This window comes from Phaseolus vulgaris, chromosome 7 (genome assembly GCF_000499845.2).
Source record: "Phaseolus vulgaris cultivar G19833 chromosome 7, P. vulgaris v2.0, whole genome shotgun sequence".
Taxonomy (NCBI): domain Eukaryota; kingdom Viridiplantae; phylum Streptophyta; class Magnoliopsida; order Fabales; family Fabaceae; genus Phaseolus; species Phaseolus vulgaris.
In genome coordinates, this window is record NC_023753.2 from 13,435,649 (window position 1) to 13,453,139 (window position 17,491).

At 37.0% G+C, this 17,491-nt stretch overlaps 3 protein-coding genes across 3 annotated transcripts; 2 read left to right on the forward strand and 1 right to left on the reverse strand.

Annotated features, from left to right (window-relative positions):
- Window positions 1-1,169: 1,169 nt before the first annotated feature.
- On the forward strand, window positions 1,170-2,171 carry LOC137829076 (uncharacterized). The gene is made up of 2 exons (XM_068635869.1): window positions 1,170-1,479; window positions 1,756-2,171. Exons 1-2 carry the CDS (start codon window positions 1,170-1,172, stop codon window positions 2,169-2,171), a joined length of 726 nt encoding a protein of 241 aa, XP_068491970.1.
- A 350-nt stretch (window positions 2,172-2,521) lies between these two features.
- Window positions 2,522-3,010, forward strand: LOC137829077 (uncharacterized). Its single transcript, XM_068635870.1, has one exon. The coding sequence runs from the start codon at window positions 2,522-2,524 to the stop codon at window positions 3,008-3,010; it is 489 nt and encodes a 162-aa protein (XP_068491971.1).
- A 6,157-nt stretch (window positions 3,011-9,167) lies between these two features.
- Window positions 9,168-16,311, reverse strand: LOC137827611 (probable methyltransferase PMT8). Its single transcript, XM_068633819.1, has 8 exons — window positions 15,599-16,311; window positions 14,041-14,505; window positions 13,373-13,537; window positions 13,095-13,277; window positions 11,710-12,304; window positions 10,817-10,929; window positions 10,461-10,681; window positions 9,168-9,830 (listed from the first exon to the last, which is right to left on the reverse strand). Exons 2-8 carry the CDS (start codon window positions 14,314-14,316, stop codon window positions 9,518-9,520), a joined length of 1,866 nt encoding a protein of 621 aa, XP_068489920.1. The 5' UTR covers window positions 14,317-14,505; window positions 15,599-16,311; the 3' UTR covers window positions 9,168-9,517.
- Between the last annotated feature and the right edge of the window lie 1,180 nt (window positions 16,312-17,491).

The following is a 17,491-nucleotide window of genomic DNA, read 5'->3' on the forward strand; positions in this document are numbered from 1 at the left end:
TCTTATGCCAAGAGCTATATCTAGTTTCTAGAAACCTTTAGGTATCCACTAAGTAATCAAAAACCATATTACAAACACACAACCACCAAAGAAGTGATCTTGATCCCCTCAAGAACACACACTTCCTTTGGCACACCACAAACACACCACAGATCAGAACATCCTTTGACTGTTTAGGGTTTAGGGACAACCACCAAAGAAGTGATCTTGATCCCCTCAAGAACACACACTTCCTTTGGCACACCACAAACACTAAGTAATCAAAGCAATTTTATACTGGTTCACTCTTATACCAAGAGCTATATCCAATTCCTAGAAACCTTTAGGTATCCACTAAGTAATCAAAAACCATATTACAAACACACAACCACCAAAGAAGTGATCTTGATCCCCTCAAGAACACATACTTCCTTTGGCACACCACAAACACACCACAAATCAGAATACCTTTTGACTTTGTGACACTAGTACTTACAGAATTACAAATGAATAAAGAAATAAGATTGATCACACCTGGTACAAATCAAATCAAAGTACACAGTAAGTCCTACTTCACTCTCAGAGAAATATCCAAAGCCTTAAGCAATCTTGGAGAAAACTTGATTTCAAAAACTGATCTTGTAACTCTTAATGCTAGAAATGTAAAACAAAACATATATACTCCAATAAGTAGTTGAAAACATTTATTATAAAAGCCAAATCAGTTTCAAATCATTTAAAGCAAATTTAACTAACTTAACAAAATTATGTTAAGCTAGTTAAAAAAAATAGTCGGTTGTTTTGTCGAAATAACCGATTGAATTGATTTGACAACAAAGTCAACCAAATTCAAATATGCCAAAACCAGTTTTAAAAACCTTAAGTATGAAACAACCGATTGAAACGATAAAACAACTGGTTGTTTTTCTACTTCTTCATAAAACACTCTTTTCAAAAAGATTTGAATTAAACCAGCTTTAGATTCAAACTAAGAGTGAATTAACAAATTCAAAACTACCCCAGAACACACCCAACTAAGCTACAATCAACCTTCAAGCAATCCATGGAGATTTGGAGTCATCAAAGGGAAGAAGTTCAAGCTCGGCACCTCGTTGTGCAAAGAGTTGGAAGATAAGATAGTTGATGTAATATCGGAGAATATGAATGTTTTCGCATGGTCATCCGCAAACATGCCCGGAATAGACACAATCTTTCTATGTCATTGGCTTAACATGGATGAAAAGGCCAAACTCGTTGTAAAGAGGCGAAGAAAATTCAATGAAGATAAGCGCCTCGTCATCCAAGGAGAGACTCAGAAGCTCTTGGATGCTGGCCACATAAGGGAGATCCAATATCCTGAGTGGTTGGCAAATGTTGTGTTGGTAAAGAAGGCCAACGAGAAGTGGAGGATGTGTGTCGACTTCACTGATTTGAACAAGGCTTGTACTAAGGATTATTACCCACTACCAAGCTTAGACTCCTTGGTTGACAGCGTTTCAGGTTGTCAGTTGTTAAGTTTTTTAGATGCGTTCTCAGGGTATAATCATATACGTATGCACCCAAAGGACGAGAGTAAGACAACCTTTATGGCCAAGGTCCTATAAGGTCATGCCCTTTGGCCTAAAAATGTTGGTGCAACTTATCAAAGACTCATGGATTGGATCCTTTCCTCAATGCTCGGGAAAAACGTTCAAGCATATATAGACGACATGGTTGTCACATCAGAAAGAAAAGATTAGCATAATGTCGACCTAGAAGAACTATTCGCAACGATAGCGAAGCATAATCTAAAGCTTAATCCAGATAAGTGCTTGTTCGGGGTAGAAGCGGGAAAGTTTCTTGGCTTCCTGTTGACTGAAAGGGGCATAGAAGGAAACCCTGCCAAATGCACAACGATCATAGGGATGAGGAGCCCGACCAATGTGAAGGAAGTACAACAACTAACCGAGCGCATTGTCGCCCTATCTCGTTTGTTGTCAGCCAGTAGAGATAAAGGGTACTCCTACTTCCAATGTCTTAAGAAGAACAACCATTTTGCGTGGACTAGTGAATGCGAAGAAGCTTTCACCAAGTTGAAAGAGTACTTGGCCAGTCCTCATGTTTTTGGTAAACCAGTCCCAGGAATTCCCATTCGTCTTTATTTTGCGATTATAGGGGGCAATCAGCTCAGTCCTTTCGCAAGATCAGGATAAGGTCCAGAAGCAAGTCCATTCCATAAGCAAGGTGTTATAGGGACCAAACACTCGGTACCAAGCTATCGAGAAGTTTGCCCTAGCTATGGTGTTCGCAGCTCGACGGCTTTGCCATTACTTTCAGAGCTTCATCATTATCATCATAACTGACCTTCCCATACGTAAGGTCCTCCAAAAGCCTGATATAGCAGGTCAGATGGTCCGTTAGGCGGTTAAGCTATTCGAGTTTGACATACAATATGAACCACGAGGGTCAATCAAAGGCTAGGTGTACGCAGACTTTATGGTGAAACTTTCATCCAAGGACTCTTAGCCTGATCCTAATGATTTCCAATGGATCTTTTCGGTTGATGGGTCCTCCAATCAGCAAAGGAGCTGGGGTCATTTTAGAAGGACCGAACAAGCTATTAATCAAGAAAGCCCTGAGGTTCGCATTTAAGGAAATAATCAATCAAGTTGAGTATGAGGCCTTGATAGTAGGGATGTTGCTAGCCAAAGAGTTAGGAGCTCAGAGCTTGTTGGTGAAGAGTGACTCATTGCTCATCACCGGGCAAGTCACAAACGAGTATCATGCTAAGGACCCACAACTAGCCTCATATCTCAGGTACGTGATGATATTGAGAGCAAATTTCTCTATGTTCGACCTTGTTCATGTTCCCAGAGAACAAAACTCCCGAGCAGACCTGTTGTCTAAGCTAACTAGCTTAGGTAAAGGAGGCCGACAAAGATCAGTGATCCATGAGACATTAAAGTCACCCAGAACAGCTGTAGAAGGGTTGTCCGAGGTCGACAATTTAGAAGTCTTAGGGATTAGCTCAGGAAAGGGGAGAAATCATTGATTGATGATTTGAGAAACCCTGAAAGTCCCAAGGATAACACCCATGAGTTATTCGAGGATGAATTTCTTGAAGTTCTGTAGGTCAACACCACAGAGACTTGGGTAGCACCCTACAAGCGTTATCTTGCTGATGGGTTACTCCCCGCCAAGCCTGCGGAGGCCAAAATTGTGAAAAGGAACGCAAGTTGGTATACCCTGATAGACGGGAACCTATTTTGTCACGGTTATACCCACTCGATCCTCACGTGTGGAAGTGGAGATCAGTGCGTCTGCATAATGGTTGAGCTTTATGAAGGCATTTGCGGCAGTCACATAGGAGGACAAACTCTCTCGTTGAAAGTCACACAGCAGAGTATTATTGGCCGACCATGAAGGAGGATTATGTGAGATACGTCCAACACTGTGAGCAATGTCAGAAGCACGCTGATTGGTGCCATGCACCAGTTGAGGAACTGCGATCAATTTATAGCCTATGGCCTTTCCATAAATGGGGGATAGACATTTTAGGCCCTTTCCCTTTGGCAATATGTCAGATGAAGTACCTCATTGTGGCCATATAATACTTCACCAAGTGGATTGAAGCTGAGTCAACTGCACAAATAACTGCTCATAAGGTCCAACATTTTATGTGGAAGAACATTGTGTGTTGTTTTGGGGTTCCGAGACAACTAGTGTCCGACAACGAAACTCAATTCGCTAGCCAATAGTTGGGTAAGCTGTGCTCGGAGCTCGAAATAAAACAAGTATTCACCTCTGTAGAACCCCCCAGATGAATGGCCAGGTTGAGTTAGCTAACAAAGTCCTACTAAGAGGGTTGAAAAGAAGGTTAGAAAAGGCATAGGGAACTTGGTTAGAAGAAATTCCTAGAATCTTGTGGTCCTATCACACCACCCCGCAATCGACAATGAAAGAGACGCCTTTTAGTTTGATATATAGGTCAGATGCCATGATACCAGTAGAGATACAAGAGAATTCTCCCAGGTTCCAAAATTTTGTTATTAAAGAGTCTAACGAAGGAAGAAAGGTAAACCTAGATTTGTTGGACGAGGTGCGTGATCATGCCCGCATCAACTCGGAGGCTTTAAAGAGAAGGGTGGAGTTAAAGCACAAGACCAAGATGAAACCTCGGCAGTTCAAGGTTTCTAACTTGGTGATGCGAAAGGCCCACCCCTACCAGGTTGAGAACAAGTTATCCCTAAAGTGGACTGGCCTATTTTGCGTAGTCGAGGTGCTCGAAAATGGAGCGTATAAGTTAGAAACCCTAGAAGGAGGAGTCATCCCATGAACGTGGAACGTGGCAAATCTCAAGTTTTACTTCAATTAAGACATTTAGTTTTGGATGTTTTTCTTTTGAACAATATGTTATTTAAGGTGATGCTCTTTTTTCCCTTGAAGGGGTTTTCTAGCGAGGTCACCTATGAATAAATTTTTTCTTCAAAGATGATGCATGAAGCAAACTAGTTTTGATTTAATAGCATTGATGTAGTACACGGTAAGTCAACCTTACTTAGTGTAAGTATGTTTACCTGAGCATAGGCGCCCTGTGAGATTAATTTGTTTGTTGATTTATTTGATTTAGTACATGGTAAGTAAACCTAGCTCGGCGTAAGCAAGACTACCTGAGCATAGGTACCCTGCAAATTGAATTGATGGGAATGTATTGTTCGATTTTATGAATGATAAGACGACCTAGCTTGGCGTAAGTACGACTGCCCGAGCTTAGGCGCCCTGCGGTACAAATTTATTTGTTGAATTAATTGATTTGACTCATGGTAAGACGTCCTAGCCCGGAGTGAATAGAGTCATCCGAGCGTAGGTGCTCTGTGGATGTAAGGTTATTGGAATTCGTACATGGTAAGTCGACCTAGCTTGGGGTAAGGACAACTATCCGAGTGTAGGCGCCCTGTGAGATGAATGTATTTGATGAGTTATTTTGGCACATGTTAAGACGATCTAGCTCGGAATAAGTATAGTCATTCGAGCATAGACGCCCTGCGAATATGAGTTTACTTGATACGATATGGGGAGAAGACGACCAAGCTTAAGATAAGTGCAACTACCTGAATAGGTACCTTATGAAGTAAGGCATCATGAAATCGATGCAGTAATTTTATCGAGGACCGCCCAATATGGGAGTTGTAGTTACTAGTGAGATCAAGTTGAAGTATAAGATTGTCCTAACCACAAAAGCGTCACTTACTTAAGGGTAGACGTTCTATCAAGGTAAATAAGTTATTACTTTCATGCTTAAGTTAGAAGAAACTTGTTGTATAATTTGTGTTAAGATGAAGAGGATGAGTTAAGTATCGAGGCATACGTTTGTAAAATTCCCAAAATCAGTATACATAGGAAAAATCATAAGCACTGAATATATATGAGAAATGTTCAAATTGTCAAGGTGTCAAGGGAGTTTAACATATGCATGAATATTATAGACCATAGAAAAGTTTAACTTAGTCTTCCATTAATTGACCCTCGACCACGGTTTTACCCCGGCCGAGTTCTAAAAAGTCCAAGGTAGGATGGATTGCTGCTGCCTGTGTAAGAGCTGTCTTGAATCCTACAAGGTAGGATTGAGCAACATCTTGTTTGAAAGATTTGGTGGCCTTAGTAAGGTCTTCCCCTCGGTCGGTTACCTCCTTTTCCAACCCCTTGATTTGGGACATGAGTTTGCTCCTTTCTTCGGTTCGGCTTGGTGCCTTTTGAGCCTTCTTTTTCAGGAGACGTTTGGTTTCTTCATGCAGATCAGTAAGGCGTGCAGTTTCAGCTCGGGTATGGTCATTTAGGCTTTTGATCTTGGCCTGGAGGCATTCTACCTCCCTCTAAAGCTCCACGACCCTTTGATCTTTGGCGGATTTTCAGTCTCGTGGCAATAACCAATCAACCCATGGAAAAGGCCTGCCCAATTTGCTTCATGGTGTCACGAAGTAGATGATTTTCTTCATGGACCATGAGCCTATTTTTGTCCTCGTTGGGCAGGAAGGTAGTTTCATCATAAGTTGGGACGTCAAAGTTTGGATCCCACAGGCTTTTCCCCGAGAGATCTCGGCTTCGCTTTCTTGAATGACGATGATATCTTGATGCGGAGCTCGACCATCTGAGTGATAATGCTCGGTATGGGGAGTGGGTCGCTTCCTCTTCCTCTTGAAAACGAGCCCAGAGGTAGTCTCCTCATCCTGATCGGTCGGAGTTTGAGTAATCAAAGTTGGAGCCTTTCTCTTCCGCGTCAAAGGTTCATTGGGCAGACTAGTAGCCACCCTCATCTTCTTAGCTAGCTCGGCTAGCTCCGCCTTGCTAATGTTAGACAACATTCTCTCTGCAAAGAAAACAAGTAAATGGTTAATGATAGTAATAGAGTTATCTTTACCAAGGGTAGGAAATGAGGAGTATTAGTGTAGGCTTTCAAGGCACCAAGGAGGTACTCTTTGGTCAATAGGAAGGAGGTGTCAAAGACAACCTTCAGGCTCGTCAGGAACTCGCAAATTCCTTGATCTCTTGGTGACAAATCTTTCAAGCACTGAGCACTTTGGAATTTGGGTTTAGAGGTCCAATACATGGGAAATCCGTCCAGTAGGGTCGCATCTCCGATTGAAGCTCAAACTTTAACAAATTTACCTTTAAATTTTTTATATGATGACTGAAAGAGGGTAAGCAAACATCTTTCAGAAGCACCGTTTAGGGACACCCATAGTTGGCGGCTCATGTGCTTAGCCTTAAAGAAATAAAGAAAAACTTTCACAGTTGGCGAGATGCCGAACTGTGAACACAAAATAATAAAAGCTCGGATAAATGCCCAACTATTTGGATGTAGCTGAGCAGGAGTTACATTGAGCTTGGTTAACAGTTCCTTTTCAAAGATGGACAAGGGAAGGCGAAAAAGAACCTTTTGAAAAAGGTGGCATAAAAATAGAAAAATGGACCATTAGAGTCTGACGACTCATCACAACAAATGTGTTCACCCTCCCTACACTCTATAGTTTTGACAAACCCCTCATATTTTTTACTCATGGTGCATCCGTTTTCTCTCAACTCCCTAAGACGTAAATGGGTTTTGTAATAAGAAATCTCTTTCAAAAACTCTTTTTTAGCCCAGGGATACATAGAACCATAATCTATTGTAGATATAGCTAGAACACAAGCATAAACCCAAACAAAATACAAGCACATTTCAAGCCAGGTAGAGTAAGTGAATCAAAATGAGATTTCAGTTTAGGAAATGCAATCGACAAGATGAATAAAAAATTAACAATAGAGATTAGTGGAGAAAAAAAATACCTGGTGCGACGGTGGTGGGAGATAGTTCGACGGTGAGAAGAAGTGCGAAAAAGGTTTTTTGGAGTAAGAGAAGTTATGAGAATAGAAGGTTGCATAACGAGTAAGGGAGGAGGAAATGGATTTTTAATTATTTGAAAGAAGGAGATGAAACGACAGTGTTTCCTCGCTGTTGATACCCGTGCCACGTGGACGCTTCAGATTTTGTGTGGTAAGATGTCTCATCAGGAAACACTTCGATAATCACGTCTCACCTACTCTCTGCGAAAGTGTCATGTCAGTTGCACACACTGGAAAGATTCTTCGCCTAGCCAAGCTCGGCTCGAGTCTGAGAGGCCTGTGTATTGGTCAAGAGTGCTCGGGACCTCGGTCCAAGCATCTAGGTATGGTCAACTCGGTTTTGGGCGAGTATAGGCCCAAAAGGCAGGTCATGAGCTCGGTCCAGACACTGGTGGTCAACTCGAAAAAGATAATTAAAATAGATGGAACATTTATTTTGATTATAATACATATGTTAATTAAATACAAATAAAAGTTGTTGGAAATAATGTGTTTAACACCCGAGAATAAAGGTGCACATGTTTTTAAGCACCCGAGAATAAAGGTGCACATAAGCAGTATGTTGTTTTTCTGTTATGATTATATGTTTTTCTGTTGAGATTATATTCTCCTTGTTGAAATCTTGTTCTGTTGAGATTATATTCTCCTTGTTGAAATCTTGTTCTGTTGAGATTGGAGAAAATCGTTGAAGGGATATCTATAAAAGGGGCTTGAGACCCCGAGTAAAGGTATGCTGTTTCTGAATACTTGAGATTGAAATTGATTTGATATTTTGAATGCTCTCACTAACTTGATTGTTAGAGTGTGATCAACAGATAAAACCCCTTTGTCCCAGTGGAGCGACATCTCGGAGCACCAATTGGAGAGAAATCAGAAGAGGTGCTCGCCCATTCAATCAATTGGCGAGAACAAATATTATTAAAAATATAAAATATAGAAATTGATTGGATTTTTGTTTAAAATTGTGTAAATTTGTTTTCTCTAATTTTAATTTTAAGGATCTCGTCTAAATTTTTATTTTAAAATTCTTTTCAAAGTTAAAAAAAAAGTTTAGGTAAAAAATATGTGATGTGATTATTCATATTAATTATAATATTTATTATAATTAAAAAACCAATTTTTAATATAAATAAAAAATATTGATTATAATATATTTTTTAAATAGTTTAAATTTTTTTATATAAAAAAGTAAATTTAAAATTTGATTTAGTCATAAGCGTTCATGTGTTAGAAAAAAAAATAACTTATTGTTAAATAAAAGTAATATTATAATATAGTTCATACTCAATTTTTTTTTTCACATTAGTAAAAAATAAACGTTTTGATGTATTCCATTAAATATTATATTGATTACTTTATAAAAAAAACTGCACACTGTAGCATAAATGTTACTAACTGTATGAAAAAGATTTACGTGTAGTTTTATATATCACTAAATGAATAATTTCATACCAAAGTTCCATGCAATATTATCATATAAAAACTTTAATATCTATCTATTTTAATAATGATTCACTAAATGAATAATTTCATACTAAAGTTCCATGCAATATTATCATATAAAAACTTTAATATCTATCTATTTTAATAAAGATTCACAAGTTTAATTAAAAATATCATTTATTTAATGTTTATAAAAGGAACATAGCAGAAAAAGATACATTCCAATCCAAACCATGCTAAAATATTATGAGTGGTAAAGTTACTATAAATGATCCATTCCTTTCCCCAATATTATATATATGATTTGGCTATTCAGAAGTTGAGAAAGCTACATTGAACAAAATCAACAAAATAGCATAAAAACATTAAAGCACAAAAACAAGTGATACCCCGAGCAGAACAGAGACGTGTATATATATTGCACCACATAACTTATATAACTGACTTCTATGTCTTGATTCTTATGCAGCTTATACTTACATAAACCCCAAATGCAGGCAAAATTTTGAATAGCCTATAAAAGATTCATGGCTATGTATGTCTTAATCACATGAATAATCATCATACCAAAAATTAGAATCAAAAGAAGGAAATTAAATGAAAAAAAAAACATGTAATTCTACAAAATGAAGTTGTTTACTGCTTCACTTCACCACTTGGGACGTGCTCTGACTGATCCCTTGTGGCAGCAGATAATAATAATATGTAAGACCATGAAAATGCAAAGGTTGTCCTACTCTGTGTCCCTAAAGCTTTCACTAGTCAGCCACATTTTCTTCTGGATGATAAAAACAACTTCATCACCATCCTGGACAGTGTCAGAACTGGAATCAACTGCTTCCCAGTGCAAAGCACTTAGGTACTTCTTTATAGAATCAATCACTGGCTGTTTATCCCGGATGATCACGAAACCAGTTGGCCGAAGCACACGATCCATCTCAATTAATAGATCCTCAAGACTGCAACCTTTCTTTTCTATGTCAGAGAAGACAGTCCATGCATGAAGTAAATCATAGGTCCTGGGGTATGTTGAGAATGCTTCACACCTGTTTAAGATGACCACATCAAAAACTCTTGCTTATTCATCATTCATGGTATGGTGGAACTACAAACAAGATATAACAACTGAATCTAGAATAGGTAACGATTCTCAAGAACTTTAGTCAAATCACTGCATTCTCTCAACCAGCTGGGCTAACTATGATCTCACATAGTAAATTATTTTCCAGTCTATATCATATAATCCTTCAGCAAGGCTGTGCATTAGTCATCCCATACTGATATAAAATTTTAATCACAAAAAATTATTGAATAAAATAGTCATGACAGATTATATGCAACTTAAAATCTGGGATTTTATACCCATCAACCCAAAATCATCCATCATTAGTGTCCTTAAATTCGTTATACAAGTTAACATTTAGTTTCAAAATGCACTTTGGGCAATAATCTGGACTGTAAATAATGCTTTTGGCAGAACACAGTGTATTTTAAGATTAAAACAAAAAATACTATTCATATTTCATTAAGTTATAATTAAGATAAATTTTTAGGAATAAATATGTAAAACATTAACAGTATGTAATATACTATATGAAAAATAAAGGCCAAAATGAATACGCAAAAATTTGTCAAAGAGCAGTAAATATGTAATGTGAGCAATCTAGCTTCAATACCAGTCATGAGTAGTTCCTATGAGACCTCTGTCATATATGATCTTAAGTGTATTGGGTCCATCGTGGGGCACAACATTCATAACCCAAACATTCTTGTCTATAAGAGCTGCCGCAAATGAACCCATGTTTGCTTTCATATCCATAATATTCCTCAACGTGTTTGTTGCAATTTTCGGACTCAAGAGATCCCAGTACTTCTCAACTCTCCTTTGCCATAGTTCCTGCAGATGACGAAATTTAAGACAACAATTGATTTATCTAAAACAATATTGTTGTACTAAAAAAAATTTCTATGTTCACAAATTATAAAAATAATTATGACCATTAACAAGAGGATCAACTGTAATTCTGATTACCGTATCCTTTTCAAACATTTCATTTGAATAGCCAAAGTCAGCTAATCTAGGAGGAGGAGAAGTCAATCTTGCAGGCCATGCAGCTAAACCACTACCCTCGGCTCTGTTGTCATCTGATAAAATAAACAAAAGTTTAGTAAGTTTCATATACCACAGATCTTCAAAACGTTCTCCTCTTTAATCATTAAACAAAATAAAAAAAGAATATCAATGCTGGATTTTTGCAGTTTAGGAGTTGGAATACGGGTGGCATGCACTTGAAATACGGATCTTCTACATCTAGACAGCAGCACGAGGCTCCCCTGACTTAGGATCTGGGAATGGTAAGACATATGGTATCGAACCTTACCCCTATGAGTGCAGAGAGTCTTTCTACCACAAAAAATTGTGACTACCAAGTCACAAGGCAGAGAGGCTTACTCTTGCATCCATCCAGTAGCATAAAATGGAACATCATGACTTTACTTCAAGTTAATCGATATTAAGGATTTTGGTAAGGTTTACTCACAACAACAGCTCATGGAAGGTCATTTGTGGATGGTATAAATAAAGAAGATTGAGTAATAGAAAATGCAACATGATGCACATCATGTAGTTCTGTATGGTAACATATTTCCCTATTTTTCTTTGGAGAGAGGAAATAAAACACTGTCATTCCCTGTTTAAAAGCCATTTTCTCAAGTAAAAATTCCTTTATTGTGAAAAAAAGTAGTTCACCATGGGACAGAGTCTCAGTATGTAACCAAGGTTAACTTAATCTATTTCATTTACTTCACAAGAGAGTGGGGATGCATGGCTCTAAAGAAGTGCCTGAGAATTGATACTTGAAAGGAAATCACTAGAATCCATGGAATGCAAAATCCATCAAATAACACATAGGAAAGAGTACTCACGGTCACTGTAAGGTGTTATGCATGCTTCCATATTTACTCCCCAAACTGCATCTGGGTCATCATCAGACTGGCAAAGAGGAGGGCGAGTACCAGGTTCTCTTTCCATATAGCAGTCATTAGTCCCATGTTTTTGCCAGACAACAGTTTGGTTCCTCTTTGCTGCTATTTTCCAACACATACGCCCCACAAGTTCACTCATTTCTTTCCATATCCTGAGATCCTCTTCATCCTGGGCATATGCCTCTGGAGATGAGTATGCAAAATAACCTCCTGGTCTGAGTAATCGGTCTAGTTCAAGAAGAAGTATTCCATCTCTTTGAAGCCAATCAATTCGACAACGAGAACAATGAACAAGCTCAAAAGATCGGCTGGGGTAAGGGAGTCTTTTAGTTCCAAGGACTCCAAGATATGCAGGAATTCCTCTTTCTAGGGCAAATTGAATTTGATTCTGATGCACATCATTTGGTGCCAAGGACATTGCAATGATATCTGATGATAGAAGATACGCACCAAAACTTGCTACACCGCAGCCAACATCAAGCACTGTCCGCAATCTTCCTTCATTGTTTAGATTATTGTTTGAAAAGTTAAGCATCTGGCAAAGTAAACTGGAATTTTCAGATAATGATTTATCTGTGAAATCCAAGCAAATATAGATAAACAGAATTTACCAGACAACTAGCACGGTTAAGCCTGGTACTTACATTGAAAAGCATAATAACTGATTTAAATTTTGAAGAATACATGCGTATCATATCTTTCGAGTATCAGTGTTTCTAAAAGATTAAGCTATTGGGTAGACCACTCTGGATACATATATATGGTTTTATTTTAGCTCTCAAATTTAATCTTTCACACAAGCTTGAAGCAAGCACAATGCATAGGCGATAATTTAACTTATAATTGTTAAGATTTGGATAACAAAAATCAAACTGGTGATCACTTGATAAAACGCTAAGGACCAGTTTCTCCAGAAGCTCATGCTGGAGGCATACTACGTTTGTAATTAAAAGCATATAACACAGCTAGATGCAAAGACACACTGCATGTGCTCTCACATAAAAAATATTAAAATTTGAAATAGTGAGAAGGTGAAAGAATAGGAAAGAAATAAATGAAGTGAACATAAAAGACAAGGTTTTCTTACTTCAAAATGAATAATTTAAACATAATTTTAAATTAACCAATTACACTTAATATTTTGTGCCTCATTAATTTATTTAAAAACTCTTAGGCCATCTTCAATATAAGTAGTAGGCATTCAGATAGACAATGCCTGAACAAACACATACACAAATAAAATCCCATAGAATATTCAAAAACAAAGTATACATATGGCTTCATTTTTTTATAGGCAGAACCAATAAAGTCAGATGCAGACTTACATTTGCAATTGATGCAATGTATTTATCAGCTCCATAGTGAAAATGAGTTCCCCCTCCAGGGAACACTATTTTTTCACCTTTTACAACCATCCAATTCTGGTCAGACTTCTCATGTGCAAGGTGAGTATGTGGGATATTTGCTTTCCACACCTCATCTCTGCTTTGTGGCCACTTAATAGGGACCTGCAACATTATATAAACAACAAATGTTGGAGTGGAACAATACATTTGTATCAGAGGATATGTTAGACATAACATCTATTCAAACAAATCTTCACCTTGTATCCTGATGGAGGAGGGATTAAGCAATTGTACCGCCTTTCTGCAGGTGGACAATGTCTCTCATAGTGCTCCATTACAGACAGGTCCAACTTCATCCTCATTTGATAGATAAGGTGTCTATCTAAGCAAGGAATCAACTCCGAATGACGATCATCACAAACCTTCAAAAGCATAAACATTGTAAACATCATGAGATTTCTGATGAGCCAGAAGTATACTTAGATGATGTGCATAAACGTGATTGTGTCCACTTATTTATCTTTGAAACTATAACTTTTATTTTCATTATGTAAACAAGAACATTGTTGCTTGATTTGGATGTTATTGTAGATGTGGACAAGAAATTAGTTTTCTTCAACTTTTACTTTTCCATTTATGATACATTTTAAGCATCTTACGTAACATGTTTTATTTATCAAAACTTCTCCAACTCTCATACTTGAACTTATGGTTTAGCAACTGAAATTCAAATAAAACAGTATATAAGAGAGTTCATGATATTAATACCACTGATTAAACCAAATAGCAATAGCAAAAACAAAAAATTAAAGATGTTACGTGAAGCATGAATGATAGCAATAGCAATAATAATATGGATGTTGCATGAAGCCATTGAGAAAGAATGTATGTGCCCTATGTCTAAGCTTACAAATCAACAACATACAGGGAAACTCTTCGAGACAATATTGGCCTCCCCTTCTCCCTGCTTGAAACTTGCCGAAGATTCATCTTGATTGCCATCATTGTCATCCTCTGCACCTAAATATGATGAGCCAAGTCTTTTCAATGATCTGCCATATTCAAGAGCAGATGAACCACTATTCTGCGAACCAAAGATGGATCCCCCAAACACATACAGGAAACCAAGAAAAATTGCCACGACGCAGACGGAAGCAACTAAATGCTTTTGCTGTGATCCATCAGATCTCCCCCTCGACATTTATTAGTTGAAAGTACAAATCCACACTGCAACTTTCACTGTTCAGTTACGGTCTAAAAGAATCTTGATTCACCAGACATTCAATGTCAAATTAGCGACTTGAAACCCCAGTTAAGGTAGCAATCTTAGTGCTTCAAATTATAAACAAGACAAACAGTTTCCTCATAATACACTGACTAAATGATCGCCCTGCAAACAAGGGAAGAGCAATTAGCAAACGATATACAGGAATTTATTACTTTGTTGTCATTGTTTTACTTTTGATTAAATCATAGTGCTTAAAGGAATAAAGAATATTATACCATAATCGCTGACCATTATTACATTTTTTCATCATGAAAACATCTAAACTATACTAAGGAAAACTGATTGAAATACAAAGGTCAGTTTCAAACATCTTCTTTATGACAACAGATCCGTGTGAGGAAACTTAGAATTGCTTTATACCCTTGTCGGATGAAGTTCAATGAGAGATGTAAGCAAGGAACAACCAGCAAAGAAAGATTTTCACTGCACCAAAGACATTCATAAACAAAATAGAAAGGATAATAGCAATCAATTGGCCTAGTGCAGGCAGCACGGACAAAACTATCCCGTTTCCTATTACTCTAGATCAAACAAGAGGTGGCCAGTGAGCAATAACCAAATCACAAGAAAATATATCGGTTGTTAAGACATTGCCTAACTTAGTTTAATGTCAAACATGTACAATTCTAGAGTGTGTCTCAAGCAATTGCACTTTAGTCCAACAAAAGTTACCACTCAATCCACAGGATTCACTCCTAGTTTTCAGCAAAGTTTTTGGACAAAACATACCAAGGAAGAGGATTATAAAAAAAGAAAAATAAATAAATGAAATTAAAGAGAGCGACGATGACCGTTATGCTTTCTATTGAAATGACAGCAGACCAGTGAAAACAATGGATCCGAGTCGGCCCTTAAAAGAAACATGATCCAAGGTGACAACTGACAAGTATATAAATCCTTTTACACATATAAGATTCCAAACTTAGATGGATTTAAATCGAGCAACATGAACTATCTCAACGACAAACACTACCACACAGTTGAACTGAACTTTCAGATCTAGCCCAATACAAAATAATCATCACTAGCACTAAAACGCGTACACTTATTAACAAGACCAAATCACATAATAGAGTCGAAGGTACATTCAGTATATGACCACCGGCAGTAAAACATTCCAGATCCATCATAACCGCCACGACACACACAGGAAAAACAAACTTAACAGAGTAGCATGATATAAAGAAAAGCTTACTGGGTTCTGATCAAAATCCAATTGGGTGCAAGAAAGTGAAATCAAAATCCCAACTTCGTCCCCGAAAAAGAATGCCTTAAGAAGATAACTAGAAATAAGTAAGAAGAAAAGAGGGAGATGAGATCTGGGTGAGTGTCTGAAGTTTGTCGTGTGCGTGTGACAATGGAGCACTTGAATGATCCTCTGAAGAAGGTGAGTTAATTTTGTTGAAGTGAAAAGGGTGTTGGGAGCTGAAAGAGTTTGCAAGAGTTGCAGACAGCAAATTGACCTGTGATTAAGGTGGCAAGACTTTTGTGGTATATGATATGATGTGGGTTGGATGGGTTACCACTGAGATTCCATTTGTACAAACAAAGTGGGTTTGCACTTAACATGTAACAATCATGTCAAGCCATGCCACACGGTACTACAGCCTTTTTACAACTCTTCTGCCAGTCGGTGCTGTCTATTCTATGCAATAATTTCAAAATAAGGTCAAATTAAAATGGTTCTTTGAAAAAATGAAGAAAAAGAAATAACAGCTTATCTGGTTCACACACGAGAAGGTGAAACAATAACGGTTTCTGCGAATGAAATTAAATGAAAGTGGACTTGGGATGGTATAGGTTGAAATTTGTTAGTGGGACTGTGTGCTATTTGAAATCTCATTCTCTGCATATTAGAGAACACTCATTCTACCCAGGTTTAGTAATTTTTGGATCAATTGTTCTTCCATTTCTGTTAATATCCATATGTCTTTTTTGTTTTGTTTTTTTGTTTTAATTTGAATTTTGACTTTATGATTTTAAAAATTCATAGATTTGATATGTTTTTTTTTGTTAATCCAATTAAACCCTAAACATCATACACAAATTCAAAGTACCTTCGAGAAATAACTATATCTAAAATAAAATATTATAAGTTTTCTAAAAGCCAAAAACTAGGACCTCAGAATAAATAAAGAAATCAAAATTTGAAATAATAACAAATAATAAATTAATTTTAAGAATGAGATTCGTGATTTGGCTTTTTATTGGAGGGATGTATTTGTATTCCTTAAAAAAAGGGCTATAGGAAAATTCTTACACAAACATTAAGTAGGTTTGAATAATAAATTTGTCCAACAACGTCATATTAAAGATTCATCTTCATTTTCAAAAAAATTATTTTGTATTAACTAGTATCCAAAAACAAAGAGTTCAGTTATTAATATATCAAAAAAAATATTAAAGCTCACATTAAAGACGTATTGAAAAATCACAATAAATGATATAATTTTTATGTTTTGTTTGGATTTGAAGATGGAGTTGATATTATTTGAAGAAAAAAAAAAGGAAGGTTGTTTGGATTAAGGTAAATAAAGTGCAAAGTATAAGAAAAACTTGTAAGTGATGTAACAAATTGTAATTGTAACTTTTTGGTATAATTACCTTTTTGATTCCTATATTTAGGGTCTATATTTTTTGTTCCAAAGTCTTTTTAAAAAAATCAATTTGGTCTCAAGTTTTTTTAAAAAAATTACAATTTGGTCCATTTTGTTAAATTTTCACCAATGGTGTTAACTTCTAATGATGTGACACAATGAGAGACATTTGTGCATTCCACATGTTATCCACATAAGAATCCTAAGCATCTCTCCCTCTTCGTCACCCTTACTGTAACAACCCTGCACGTCCGCATCGTCGACTCAAACCTCACCACTGCGCCGTCAACACAACCCTTGCCGCCAACCCCAACCTTCGCCTTCTCTATCGCAACACATCAATTTTAATTATAATATTTGTTCTCACAAACATATAAAAATTCTTTACATAAAATTAATCATTAGAATAATCTCTCCACATTTTGATCGGTATAGTATCTCGGATGTGTGACCCGAACCTATAGTCATCCTCACGATTTTGCGAGTGTGAG

What these genes read in the sequence shown, in the direction of transcription:
- LOC137829076 (XM_068635869.1), top strand. Translation starts at nt 1,170, where the DNA reads ATGCCCGGAATAGACACAATCTTTCTATGTCATTGGCTTAACATGGAT. An exon ending in CTTGGTTGACAGCGTTTCAG is followed by an intron (nt 1,480 to 1,755) that starts GTTGTCAGTTGT and finishes TCGCAACGATAG; the next exon opens with CGAAGCATAATCTAAAGCTT.
- LOC137829077 (XM_068635870.1), top strand. Translation starts at nt 2,522, where the DNA reads ATGGGTCCTCCAATCAGCAAAGGAGCTGGGGTCATTTTAGAAGGACCG.
- LOC137827611 (XM_068633819.1), bottom strand. Translation starts at nt 14,316, where the DNA reads ATGTCGAGGGGGAGATCTGATGGATCACAGCAAAAGCATTTAGTTGCT. An exon ending in ACATTGCATCAATTGCAAAT is followed by an intron (nt 12,305 to 13,094) that starts GTAAGTCTGCAT and finishes TTACTTTGCCAG; the next exon opens with ATGCTTAACTTTTCAAACAA. An exon ending in CATAACACCTTACAGTGACC is followed by an intron (nt 10,930 to 11,709) that starts GTGAGTACTCTT and finishes TTATTTTATCAG; the next exon opens with ATGACAACAGAGCCGAGGGT.